The sequence below is a fragment of the Pteropus medius genome, unplaced genomic scaffold (assembly GCF_902729225.1).
Source record: "Pteropus medius unplaced genomic scaffold, Ma_sr-lr_union100, whole genome shotgun sequence".
Lineage (NCBI taxonomy): Eukaryota > Metazoa > Chordata > Mammalia > Chiroptera > Pteropodidae > Pteropus > Pteropus medius.
Window position 1 is genome coordinate 1 of NW_024352916.1, and position 12,964 is coordinate 12,964.

At 49.7% G+C, this 12,964-nt stretch overlaps 2 gene segments (V, D, J or C); both read left to right on the plus strand.

The window, feature by feature from the left end:
• Nucleotides 1-5,239: 5,239 nt before the first annotated feature.
• Nucleotides 5,240-5,781, plus strand: LOC120592544 (immunoglobulin heavy variable 3-30-like; the record flags this gene model as incomplete). The annotated part of the segment is given in 2 exon segments: nucleotides 5,240-5,357; nucleotides 5,459-5,781. Coding segments are annotated over 2 exon segments (369 nt in total), but the record flags the coding sequence as incomplete, so codon positions are not given.
• Nucleotides 5,782-8,569: 2,788 nt separating this feature from the next.
• On the plus strand, nucleotides 8,570-12,240 carry LOC120592543 (Ig heavy chain V region MC101-like). The segment is given in 3 exon segments: nucleotides 8,570-8,729; nucleotides 8,814-9,121; nucleotides 12,055-12,240. Coding segments are annotated over 3 exon segments (540 nt in total).
• Nucleotides 12,241-12,964: the final 724 nt, after the last annotated feature.

Below are 12,964 nucleotides of genomic sequence, written 5' to 3' on the forward strand. Positions count from 1 at the left end.
GTTATTGGTGGAACTTTGTGAATGGTTCAACCTTTGGCGAATGTCCTCTCCAGCTGTGAACCTGTGAAACCAGACAGTTACGTGCTCCCAAAATGTGATGGTGCGGCAGGCACGGGTAAGAGAATCCCGTTCTGAAAGAGACAGAGAGGAACAGGGGAAGGGGTGACGGGCCCACAGCTGTCAAAACCCGGCACCTTCCCCAGGCCGTTCTCCCCTTTTCCTCAACCTGGTTCATCCTCACGCGATGCAGGTCCCCGTCCTGCTCTGTGCACGCCAAGAAATCTGAACGCTCATTCATTCTGCGCCACCTGCTCATCCCCTTTCTTTCTAAATGACTGTGTTTCTGCAGGAACAATCACGTCTCTTCCCCGGGCTGATTCCGCGATGGCTGCGGTACCCGCTCGCCACGCCCGCCATCTTTTTACCGATCATTTTTCTGCACCTCCTTTCCTGCCCTCGACACAGGAAGCTCCACACTTCTGGCCGCTTGGATGGGCTGGGCAACTTTCCCGTCTCCAAGCTCTGATTCGCGCTCGATTGACACTTCCATCTTGGACCATTCGCTCCTCTCACTTTTCCTCAAAGCCGCAGGAGGAGCCAACCACGCCTGCCCTTTGCTTAGAAATCTGCACAGCTAAATTCCCATTTTCACTGCTCGCAGCTCTACCTTCCACGTCACCTTAGAAACCAGGCCAGCCAAGCTCTCTGACACTTGGTGACAACATCACCTTTTCTCCAGATCCACTGACCTGTTCTCATTTCCACTGACACCGCACCAGAATAGTTCTCAATGTCCACACTTCAACCACTGCTGTCCTCGTGACTGTGTGCGCATTCTCTCAGAGTGTGGGAGCTTCCTCCATGGCTCTCCCTGAGTTCTCAACACAATCACCTGTAAAACCCCTCTCAGCAAGCTCGGAATTTTCTACCAGGCATCTAAAAGTCTCCCACCTCCTACCCATCACCTAGATCCACGTCCACTTACATCTTCTTGGGTGCTCGTTCAAGCAGCACCCACGTCTCAGAAACACAGTCTGTCTCATGTGCTCAAGGTGCCATCACAACGACCAATGACTGGGCGTTTAAATGACAGAAATTATTGTCTCTCATTGTGCAGACAGGAAGTCGAGGTCACTGTGCAGAGACATTGATTCCTGAAGACAAGGCTTCCCCGTGGGAGACAGCTGACTTCTCACTGGAATCTCATGTGCTGGAGAAAATGAGCGATATTGCTCTTTCTATTCATTTTCTTAGACAGACAAAGATTTACATTTAACCTTGCTTAGCCCGATCTTTCTCCCATACAGTACATCGTGTGTTACGGCTTCAACAAATGAATGGTGGATGTACATTTCAGACATAGCAAGCTCCCAGGTTTCACTACCTGCGAGCAGGTTCACTGACCAGAAGGATGTTCATCACATTCCTGGTTGTCGGCACAGGCACAGAATCCTGACAGCAGCGCTAACGAGACGTCCTCACGCAGAGACCAGTGCCTCTCAGACGTGATCGTGGACCTCGTTTCCCAGCGCATCCTAGAAGCCAGGACTCCTGCGTCTCCTCCTGCCTGCTCTGCAGCTTCCCCTGGGACAGAGCACTCTCAGGGGTTGGCTCGTGTTTCAGGAATGACAGTTCCTTGTCCTGGTGTGAGGTGGCACGTGCTCCTTTTGAGTCCAGCCAGGGGGACTGGTGCCTTTTCAAAATGTGACCTCACCTGAAGTCCAACAGGTCTCTTCCTCATTGTGCTCTCCAGATTCAAGCTTCCTGGGAGAGACTTAACAATGTTCAGTGATTTCCTGTCCAGTGATGTCTGTCCAGGTGCCACTTACACATCGTGAGATTAGATCCCTACATCTAATAACAGGTCAAAGGTCACCTCTGAGCATACATCTGGTGTATGCATCTAATTCACTGAATAATGGAAGTAGAGTGTGCATTGACCACATGGTGTGTATCTGCAGGGTTTCTCAGAAGTGTCCTTCATTAGAGGAACCTAAAGAACATAAATGATCCAGCAAGTCCCCAAGAGATTCTGGACTCAGAGGAGTGCCGTCTGTGTCATGCATCTGTCATCCCCAGGTAAGGGGCACTCTGGGGTCACGTAAAGCCCTTGCTTGGGGACTCCCTGTAGAGTAATTGGGGCTGAGTGAGGCCAATTCACTATATCAGGAGGTGAAGTCAAAAGCATATAGTGTCCCAGAGGGAGCATCCTGAATCAAGGCACGGACATTTAATCCCGTCCTAGAAACACTGTGAGGTCATGCCCTCTGAGCCCAGACAGGACCCTCCCCGGCAGCATGGGGCTGTGGACGCTCACTGCTCTCTCCCCACACAAGGCTCAGGTCTCTTGGGAAGCAACTGTGGTCAAGGTGAAGATGAGACTGTGCAGCCTTCTCCTGTGCCTGGTGACAGCCCCCAAAGTAAGTGTCTCAAATATCAGACAAGGGACTGTGGGATTCCTGTGAGAGTATGTGACTGACAGGACTGATTCTCCTTGTCCCCACGTGTCCTGTCCAAGATGCATCTTCAAGAGTCGGGCCCAGGGCAGGTGAAGCCCTCGCAGACCCACTCACTCACCTGTGCTGTGTCTGGATTCTCTAACGCAGTCTGTGGTCATTGCTAGAGCTGGATCTACCAGACCCCATGGAAGGGGCCGGAAGGGGTTGGGGACATGCGTTGCCGTGGGAACACTTACGACAGCCTGACCCTTACGAGACACATCTCCATCTCCAGAGACACATCCACAGACCAGTTCTCCCTGCAACTGAACTCCATGACCACTGAGGACACACTGGTGTGAGACTGTGCAAGAAGCAGTGAGGGGACATCAGTGGGGGTCCAGACACAACGCTCCCTGAGGGAGTCAGGAGGGCTGGGCTGCAGGGCACACTCAGGACAGGAGCTCTGAGGAAGTGCGAGGAGTGATCGGACTAATGAGGAGAGAGGTCAGCCTGCAATGCGCACAGAGAGAGCAGCTGGAGAGTGAGGGGTGCCCTGTCCATGTCTGCAGTTTCCTCTGTTCCCTAACATCGCTCCCCCTGAAGACGCCCTCCTCTGCACCTGTTCTACCAATCCCATGAAACATGCAGCTTTCGGACACCTGTTCTAACCAATCCCATGAAACATGCAACTTTCAGACACCTGTTCTAACCAATCCCATGAAACATGCAGCTTTCAGACACAGTACATGATATCGATTTAGTTTAATGCATACAGGTGAAAATGTTCATTTTCTTTTGAATCTCACATGAAGTATGAACTGAACTGTCATAGAGTTGACAGTATGCCGGGGGTTTTATGAACTAGATAAATGTCCTGGACTTCCTGAGAATCATCATTATCAATGTCATCATCATCATTGTGTTAATCAATCAATCAATCAATATCAACCTGTTTATTGTATCATCGTGAACACAGATGAACTCTTCCAGAAATTACGCCCACACACACTTCTCCCACAAACCTGGGCACATGGAACCCCTCTTCTGGGGTACTGCAGAATCTCGTGATACCAGGCTTGACACCACCAGCATGTAGAACCCTTCCCTGGAGACTGTAGAGGGCGGGTCACAAAAAAGGTGGAGGGAAAAAGGAAGACAACAGACTGGAGGTGTAAGGTGCAGACTTCTGACTTTGTTCTCTGCATCTTATGTGACCAAGAAGGACCGGATCCCTACTTACTTAGAGGCCTTCTAAGTTGTAATTACATTAAATCAGATTTTATCATTGTCACCCATACACACACACACACACACACACACACACATGAGTTGCAGTGTATATATTAATAAATTGGTAGAGAATGTATTTTATGATAAAACATACTGGTTCACAAACATGTCAGGTTATTTTATCCTAAAGAGATATTTTATACTATTTGTGTTTTTAAATATCTTTTTTTAACTTTATTAAAAAATTGTATCTTCATCACTATTCTGTGTATTATATTCCCTATAGTTATCAAGCTTTTAATTTTTTAAAAACATTTTACTAAATTTATTGAGATGACATTGGTTAATAAGATTAAACAGGTGTCAGGTGTACCAGTCTATAGTGCATCATCTGAGTGTCACACGGTGTGCTCATCACCCAAGGTCTCGTCTCCTCTCACGACCGTGTCCTAGACATCCTTTACCCTTCTCTGTGACTCCAACATGCTTTCCCTTTGCTGACCACATGCTGTTATCTGTGTCTATGGGTTTTTGTTTGTTTACACATTTGTTTGTTGCTTGCGTTTTTACCACGTACGTGAGTAAAATTATATAGTCCTCGTATTTTCTGTCTGATAATCAAATATTTTACATAATAAATTATCCAAAACACCAGTTACTGATTTCTCTGAAGAAGCTTGAATAGAGAAAAAGTCACATTCTAAAGGCGGTGATGAAGTGACGTCCTTACATATAGGTCTGAGCCCCTCAGATGTGATTTTGGACAAAGGCTCCAGGGTACGCCAGAAAGTCAAGGATGTCTCAGTCTCTTCCATCCACATTTGCGAGTCCACCAGGAAAAAACAGAGTTCTCCTTGGCATGGCCGGTGTAATATGTACATTATGTATGTGCGTGCGATTCCAACTGTACACGTCATCCTGGCGTGGCTGTGGCTGACAGAGCTCTACCACAGCAAGACGACTACCGTACACGCGCAATTATCAGTGGATAGAGAAAGTTAGAGGCACAGAGAGTGACTCTCAGATGGGGCAGGCGCCTGCAATACACCTGTGACCCTGGTTCTCAAACGTGCTCTCCGTTAGCACTAGAAGGCAGCAAATCCCACACGTGCTCATGCAGGACGCAGACCTGCACCTCACAGGGCACGTCCACTCTGTCCTGGAGGTGACCCAGGGGATCAGTGGGGTGCAGTGGGGAGCGTGCAGGGCCAGACACATGAGTACACTCTTACACACGTGCGCTCTCGACCCCAGCAAGCTCTATGTGCTCCTGTTTGGCCTTGTTCACCTCTGATGCGGGTAAATGATATCACATCCCATGACTTACGTGCATGAGTAAAATGAAATAAGATGTTGGTGCTAAGTATTTAAGTAACACGCGTCACAATAAAGGTCATATTTTACCAAATGTTCTTATTGCCACCATGTGCCCAAACATACCCACACCTGCTCTGGGTCTCTGCCCTCTCTGTGGGTCCCCAACCCCAGAGCTCCTTATACAGTCAGAGCACATGCAAATAGGGCCCCTCTGCTGATAAAAGCCAGCCCAGCCCCGAGCCTGCAGCTCTGGGACAGGAGCCCAGCCCGCGATTCCCAGGAGTCCCCATTCCGGGATCAGGTCTGAACACGCACGCCGCACCATGGCGTTTGGGCTCAGCTGGGTTTTCCTCGTCGCTGTTTTACGAGGTGACTGATGGCGAACAAGGGACACTGAGTACGTGAGTGGGTGTGAGTGAGGAACACGGACGTGTGACACTTTCCTGACCCTGACGTGTCTGTGTTCACAGGTGTCCAGTGTGAGGTGCAGCTGGTGGAGTCTGGGGGAGACGTGGTGCGGCCCGGGGGGTCTCTGCGACTCTCCTGTGCAGCCTCTGGATTCACCTTCAGTAACTACGGCATGAACTGGGTCCGCCAGGCTCCGGGGAAGGGGCTGGAGTGGGTCTCATTAATTAGTTATGATGGCAGCAGCACATACTACGCTGCCTCCGTGAAGGGCCGATTCACCATCTCCAGAGACAACGCCAAGAACACGCTGTATCTGCAAATGAGCAGCCTGAAGCCTGAGGACACGGCCGTGTATTACTGTGCGAAAGACACAGTGAGGGGACTTCAGTGTGAGCCCAGTCACAAACCTCCCTGAGGGAGACAGGAGAGGAGCTCAGGACACCAGGGGGCGCTCAGGGTACACACAGCACAGCACACACAGACCAGCCCAGCAGCAGGTGCAGAGGGAGCTGGGGAAGGGGCTTCCTGTTGGGAGCAGCAATTTCCTCTCAAATCTCTCAGCTTCCTCCCAGGAGAATTACTGCTTCTTCTATGTGGCTCTAATTTTCCACATTCTCCCACACACAAGAAATGAAGAAATAACCTGTCTCTTGACGGTGTATCACCAGTGCCTGGGGACCTTTCCTGCAGCAGCTTTCAATGTGTCCTTTCTGATTTCATGACAGAGAGATCCCCTGAGGGCTTTGTGTCCTGAGACTGGGAACTGTTTCCACACAGAGAGACACAGCACAGTGCAGGGACCTGTGTGCTGAGCTCAGGCTCTCCCCCCCACAGACACACGCTGTCCCCACGTGGGCCTCCCTTCAGACGGGACACATGGCCCACATGGGAGGACCTGTCCCTCAGGACTCTGTCCCATGGGGTCTCTGTCCTGTCTACAGCACGTTAACCTCTTTTTCCTCATTTACTCAGGTGGATGTTGAAACACCCCAACATCACCCACTATCATCTACTGTCCTAGTTACACGACATCTGTTTAGCCATGTGTCTCCTGTGCTTCCGTGCCCCTCACTCTCAAGCCCTCCCCACGTACCAGTCACAGCAAAGAGGGTTAATAATTTTTGACATGGGTCTCCTCCAATGATTCTGCACTAAGTCCTGGCATCACAGTCGCTCAGCTGTTGTGCCTTCAGACGCCATCACAGTCATTGCTGTAAATTCTCCCCACATCCGAGAAAGCTCCTAGTAAGAGGGTAGCTGCAGGTGGTGAGGGTTCAGGTGAGGGACCCCGTGTGTTTGGACTTCTCTCTGGTTCCTGGTCGGATAGAGGATGGAGCAATATGAGCTCCCCACACACGTGGCCTCCTCTTTACTCTGAAGAGCATTTCTCTTCCCAGGACTCATGGGGTGGCTCAGCACCCCTAATACAAGCTGAACAAGGATGGATCACTCTATCCTATAGGCCATCTTCGCTGTTTAGATCTACTTAGGGAATCAAGCCTCTCTACTGCACCCACATTGTGTCCCAGGTAACTATGGGTTTCTCTCCCTTATCAATTAGAAATGAATCATGTAAATGGAAGAGGAATTCACAGCCCGGACCCACTCGTCTATAGAAGCCCCATCCATCACTCAGTGATACAGCCCCCCACACGCACACCCAGTATGAAAGCTTCAGCCTGAGCTGAAACACAGTGGGGAGATGAACCCAGAGTTAGGGAGGAAGCGTGTGGTCGCTCATGATGTGCTCAGGGTCGAATGAGGTGCTCCTGAGGGTACGACTGTGTGTCCCAGGCCTGTCTCCAAGGTTCACAGTGGAGGATGAAGGATGCAGTGATTTTTTCCGCATGAAATGTGGGCAGAATAGGGCAAGGTGCTGCAGTTGGTGTGAATGCAAAGGCTCCCTGCATTGAGTGTGTTTAGGTATTTTATCACCTTCTCTACGTTATGATGTTTAACTACTTTACAAATATTTCTAGATGGAGAGAAACTTCCCCTCATGACCTCACCAGTTCTTAGATACAGCACAGGTCCTAGCCTGGCACATGCCTTTCACATGGAAACTTAGCCCACAGGGCATCCGCCTATATCTGCCCACACACCCCGGGACACGATACTCCTCCGCCTTCGTCATCCCAGGCCCAGCTGCCAGGCAGATGGAGAACCACGTCCAGCTCTGAGCCCACAGAAATGATTCATGTGAGTCAGGCACTAGCTCTTCACCAGTCCTGCTCATCCTTTACCCAGGAAACCCCAGGAAAACTTGGTTCTAAGGTCCCCTCTCCCTGCTGTACATGGCTCCTGACACCCTGGTGTCTTCCATGTGGCCCCTGGTGGCATCCAGGTCTCCAGTCTCCAGGATTCTGAGTGTGATAAACTCGGTTTTGCCCTGATTCCCTCCTGCAATAATAAAGGTTGCATGGCACTGGTTGAGGGAATGACACAGATCGATAGACCAGAATGTGTGTGACCTTGGATCAGCCAAGGATTTCTCAGATGTGACACACACGGGTTGGACCTTAAGGAAAATGTAGGCGAATATAAATACGTGATATTTCAAATATTATTTCAAAAATTAGTTAAATCTCCACATAAACTAGTAAATTAAAATATATGTCATAAAAAGATTATATAGAATATGGAAAGACTTTATTATTTAAAAAAAAATAAGAAAAAGCACAATATGAAGGGTCCAGCATCAGGGGTCTTCCAGCCTGATTATGGAGAGAGGCAGCTTCTTAGACAAAGACAACTCACATGTGCTTCAGTGAAGGAGGGAATTGGAAGAGACCGTCTATTATTTGGATGTAATTTATAACAAAGTTGAAAAAGTATTATTTACTTGAATTATGTTTATAAATATTTGGGAACTGTGAATATATTCAATGTGTTTGAAGTACAAATGTGTCTGACCATCATGCTAATCACTTTCATAATTATGAGAAACACTTATAAGTTTAAAAATGGTGACTTACTCTATAGTCCAGTGTTTATTCTATACTATGAAAAGCAGGGTTTCCTTAGACTTGTTTCAATGTATCTTAGAGATCGGTTGCTCTGCCATCCCACACTCAGACCGTATGTATTAAAGGGAAGAGAACCAGCTGGACCCCAGAGACACCAGGGAGCCTGACCCGGTCCCTCCCCACTTATGAGGAGCAGGCTGCCCACATGCAAATTCCTCCTCCAGCCCCAGGGTAAAACCTGTCTGGGCTGTGGACGCTCACAGCTCTCTCCTCACACAGGGCTCAGGTCTCTGGGGAAGCAGAACTGTGTTTGAGAAGAAGATGAGACTGTGGGGTCTTCTCCTGTGCCTGGTGACAGCCCCCCAAGGTGAGTGTCTCAGATGTCAGACAGGGGTCTGTGGGATGGTTGTGACAGCATGTGACTGACAGGACTGATGCTCCTTGTCCCCAGGTGTCCTGTCCCAGGTGCAGCTGCAGGAGACGGGCCCAGGACTGGTGAAGCCCTCGCAGACCCTCTCGCTCACCTGCACCGTCTCTGGGTTCTCTTTAACCAGCTATGGTGTGCACTGGACCCGCCAGGCTCCAGGAAAGGGGCTGGAGTGGGTCGGTGCTATATGGAGTGGTGGAAGCACAGACTACAACCCTTCACTTAAGTCCCGACTCAGCATCACCAGGGACACCTCCAAGAGCCAGGTTTTCTTGAAACTGAACTCCGTGACCAGCGAGGACACGGCCGTGTATTTCTGTGCGAGACACACAGTGAGGGGACCTCAGTGTGAGCCCAGACACAAACCTCCCCGAGGGAGACAGACAGGGGAGCTGCAGGGGCGGATCAGGTCTCCAGGGGGCGCTCAAATCGCACAAAGCACAGAACATACAGACCAGCCCAGGAGCAGGTGCAGAGGGAGGTGGGAAGGGGCGTCCTGTTGGGAGCAGCGATTTCCTCTCAAAGTTCTCAGCTGCCCACGAGGACAACCCTGACTTTTTCGACGTGGCTCTAACTTCTCCTATTCTCACTGCAGACTAAAGTGAAAACGCACCTTGTCTGTCTGTAGACGACATATCACTGGTGGCTGGGGACCTTCCTTCACCAGTTTTCTATGTGTCTGTTTTCATGTCTCAGCAGAGGGACCATCCTGAGGGCTGTCTTCTTCCCTGTGGCCAGAAAATACCTGCACATAGAGAGACCTGGCACAGTGTAGACACCTGTGTGCTGAGCTCAGGCTCTCTGCCCCCCAGGCACACGCTGTCCCCACATGAGCCCTCCCTTCAGACAGGACACATGGCCACAGGAGTAGGATCAGCCCCCAGGACTCTACCCAATGCCGTTTCTGTCCTGCCTACAACACATGACCCTCCAGCTCTTCACTGAATCGGGTGGATTTGGAAACACACCGAACATGATCAGATGTCATCTACTCTCCGAATTTCACTGAGTCTCTCCTACACCCTGAGAATGACTGGTCATTCTCCCAGCCTCTGCCCAGCCCGTCACAGGGAAGGGATTATGTACATACGTGGCATTTACCTGTCCCCACTTCATCTCCAATCGTCCCTCTAACACGTCTTTCCATTTATGGACATCCAGACAGGTTATATCAGGGGGTCTAAAGTGACATTCTTACCCTACATGTCAAGCACACTTATGATTCAATATCACACAGACACTTTTGAAGGACAAGTCTGTGTCAGGTCGGGGCACAGCTGCCTGCTGACCCAGGGGCACCAGTAAGAACTCAGAAACCTGATGAAACAAAATATCTTGATGGACCAACGTATACTGAGCATCAAGGTAAACACCTCATTGTGGCCATGGTGAGCCATGGGTCAGGAAACACCATGGATATGCTGGTCACTTCTCACATGATCTTATTTTTACAACTCCAGTCCTAGTGGGGTGGGACCACCACACTGTGACCTCATTTAGTTTTCAAGCCTCCTTAATGCCCTATTTAAACGCCATCACTGAGAATTCAGACTCGAAGGCATGAATTTTGAATAATTGAACTCAATTCATAATATTCCACCAGTGGACCCCAAAATTCATGTCTTTCTCTCATACTAAATACATTAAATCTAAACCAACTGTCCCAAATATAGTACTAGTTACAGCACTAACTCTAAAGTCTAAAGTCTCATCTAAATATCATCTTATTAGTTATTAGTGGGACTTGATATACAATTCAGACTGAGTCTAACGTTCTCTCCAACTGTGAACCTATAAAACCTGATGACTTATGTGCTTCCTAAATACGATGGAGGGGCAGCCAAAGGGTGGAAACCTCCATCTGGACTCTCTACGACAGTCTCTCCGTGGCTCTGAGGGGCGGCAGTCGCACCCCCAGGCACTGCCAGGTGCTGGTCAATCCAAAGGTTTTGATTGGAGGCCGTGTCACCCGTTACACTGAGGTGATGGCCCAGGTCTTGACCAGAGAATCCTCCCTGATCACCTGAGTCTCCTCCAAGGTCATTCCGCCCTTTTCTTCAACAAACTGCATCTTCACCACCGTGTGGGTTATGATCCTGTTTAGTAAAATCCATGAAGTCTGACATCTCCCTTCATTCCACCCCACCTTCTGCTCCCGTTCATTTCAAAGTGGCTTCTGCTGGAATCATCACTTACTGGCTGACGCTGAGATGGCCGATCAGACCCGCAGGCCAGGACTTTGATTTTTTTTTATGTAATGTTTTTAGCAACACTTTTTCTGCCCTCTTCAGAACGTAGTCCACAATTTTGGCTTATGCATGACTGGCCCTTTTTCACAACTCCACATTCTCAGGGGCATTTGACTCATACTGCTGTCTTTGATCCATCACTGTCCTATCACGTTTTACTGGAAACATTACAAAGAAGGAACCAACCAACCCGTCTTTAGCTTAGTAATCCCCGAGCTAAATACGCACTTGCACTGCTCACAGCTCTACCTTAGACTTCACCCTAAAACTGGTCACCTACATTGTTTGAAACTTTGTGACAAGGTCACTTTCCTCCAAAACCCATGATGTATTCTCATTTCCATTGACATTTCACCAAAATGGCTCACAATGTTGACCCTCCAACCACCGTGTCCTCGTGATTGTGTGCGTGTTCTCTCAGTGCGGGAGCTTCCTCCACGGCTCTCCCGTCCTCTCTCAGAGCTCTCCACACAATCACCTGTAACACCCCTCATAGCAAGCTTCGAATTTTCTAGCAGGCACTTAAAAGTCTCCAACCTCCTACCCATCACCTGCTTCCACGTCCACGTGAACCTTCCTCGGTGCTTGTTCCAGCAGCACCCACTTCTCAGAACTACAGTCTGTCTCATGTGCTCAAGCTGCCATCACAATCACCAATGACTGGGCAGCTTAAATGACAGAAATTTTTTGTCCCACATTGTGGGGGCAGAAAGTCCATGTTCAAAGTGCAGACACCAAAATTCCCAGTGAGTATCCCTCCCCACAGGGCAAGAACTGACTGCTCAGTGCAGTCTCAATGCTGGAGAGAACGAACGATATTGCTCTTTCTGTTCATTGTCTTCTATGGTACGCATTCTGTTGGATAAAGTCCTTCTCCAGTACTATCGATTGTGTGTGAGGGTTCAACACATGAGTGGTGGGCATACAGTTCACATATAGCGAGATCCCAGGGATAACTGTGAGCAGGTTCACTGACCAGAAGGATGTTCATCACCTTTCTGGTTATGTCGGCACAGGCACAGGTTCCAGACAGCAGCGCTTACGAGACATCCTCACGCAGAGACCAGTGCCTCCCAGACATGATCGTGGACCTCGTGTCCCAGCGCATCCTGGAAGCCAGGACTCCTGCGTCTCCTCCCGCCTGCTCTCGGCTCCCCCTGGAACAGAGCGCTCTCATCGGTTGGATCATGTTCCAGGAGTGACAGCACCTGGTCCTCGAGTGAGGTGACACATGCACCTTTTGAGTCCAGCCAGAGGGACCGATGCCCTTTCAAAATGTGACCTCACCTGAGGTCTAACACGTCGTCATCTGTTGTACTCTCCAGATTCCAGCTTCCTGAGTGACACTCGAATATATTATGACATTCAGTGATTTCGTGTCAATTCTATCTGTCCAGGTGTCTCTTACACGTAGTGAGATTAGATCCCTACATCTAGTAACAGGTCAAAGGTGACATCCGTGGGAACCTCTGCTGTGTGCATCTCATTCATGGACTAGTAGAAGTAGACTGTCCATCAAACAGCATAGTCTGTGTTTGCAGGGATTTTCCAATGTCACCTTCAACCCGAGGGAACTAAAGGACACTGGAGTCCCCAAACCCTCAAGAGCTTCCAAACTCAGGGGAGTGCTGCCTGCGTCAGTGCGTCCGTCTGCCCCAGGGAAGGGGCTCCTGGTGGTTTCACAAAGCTCTTGCTTGGGGACTCCCTGCAGCGTAGTGTGGGGTGACTGAGGCCTATTCACTCTTTCCAGAGGTGATGCATATGGTGTTCCTGAGGGAGCTTCTCGAAGTCAGGGCACAGACATTGAATCCTGGACTGCAGGCACTGCAAGGTCAATGCCCCTGAGCCCACACGGGGCCCTCTCCTGCAGGGTGATGACTCGGCTGCAGGGGGCGCTCAGGACCCACTAAGCAGCAGCTTCAGCTC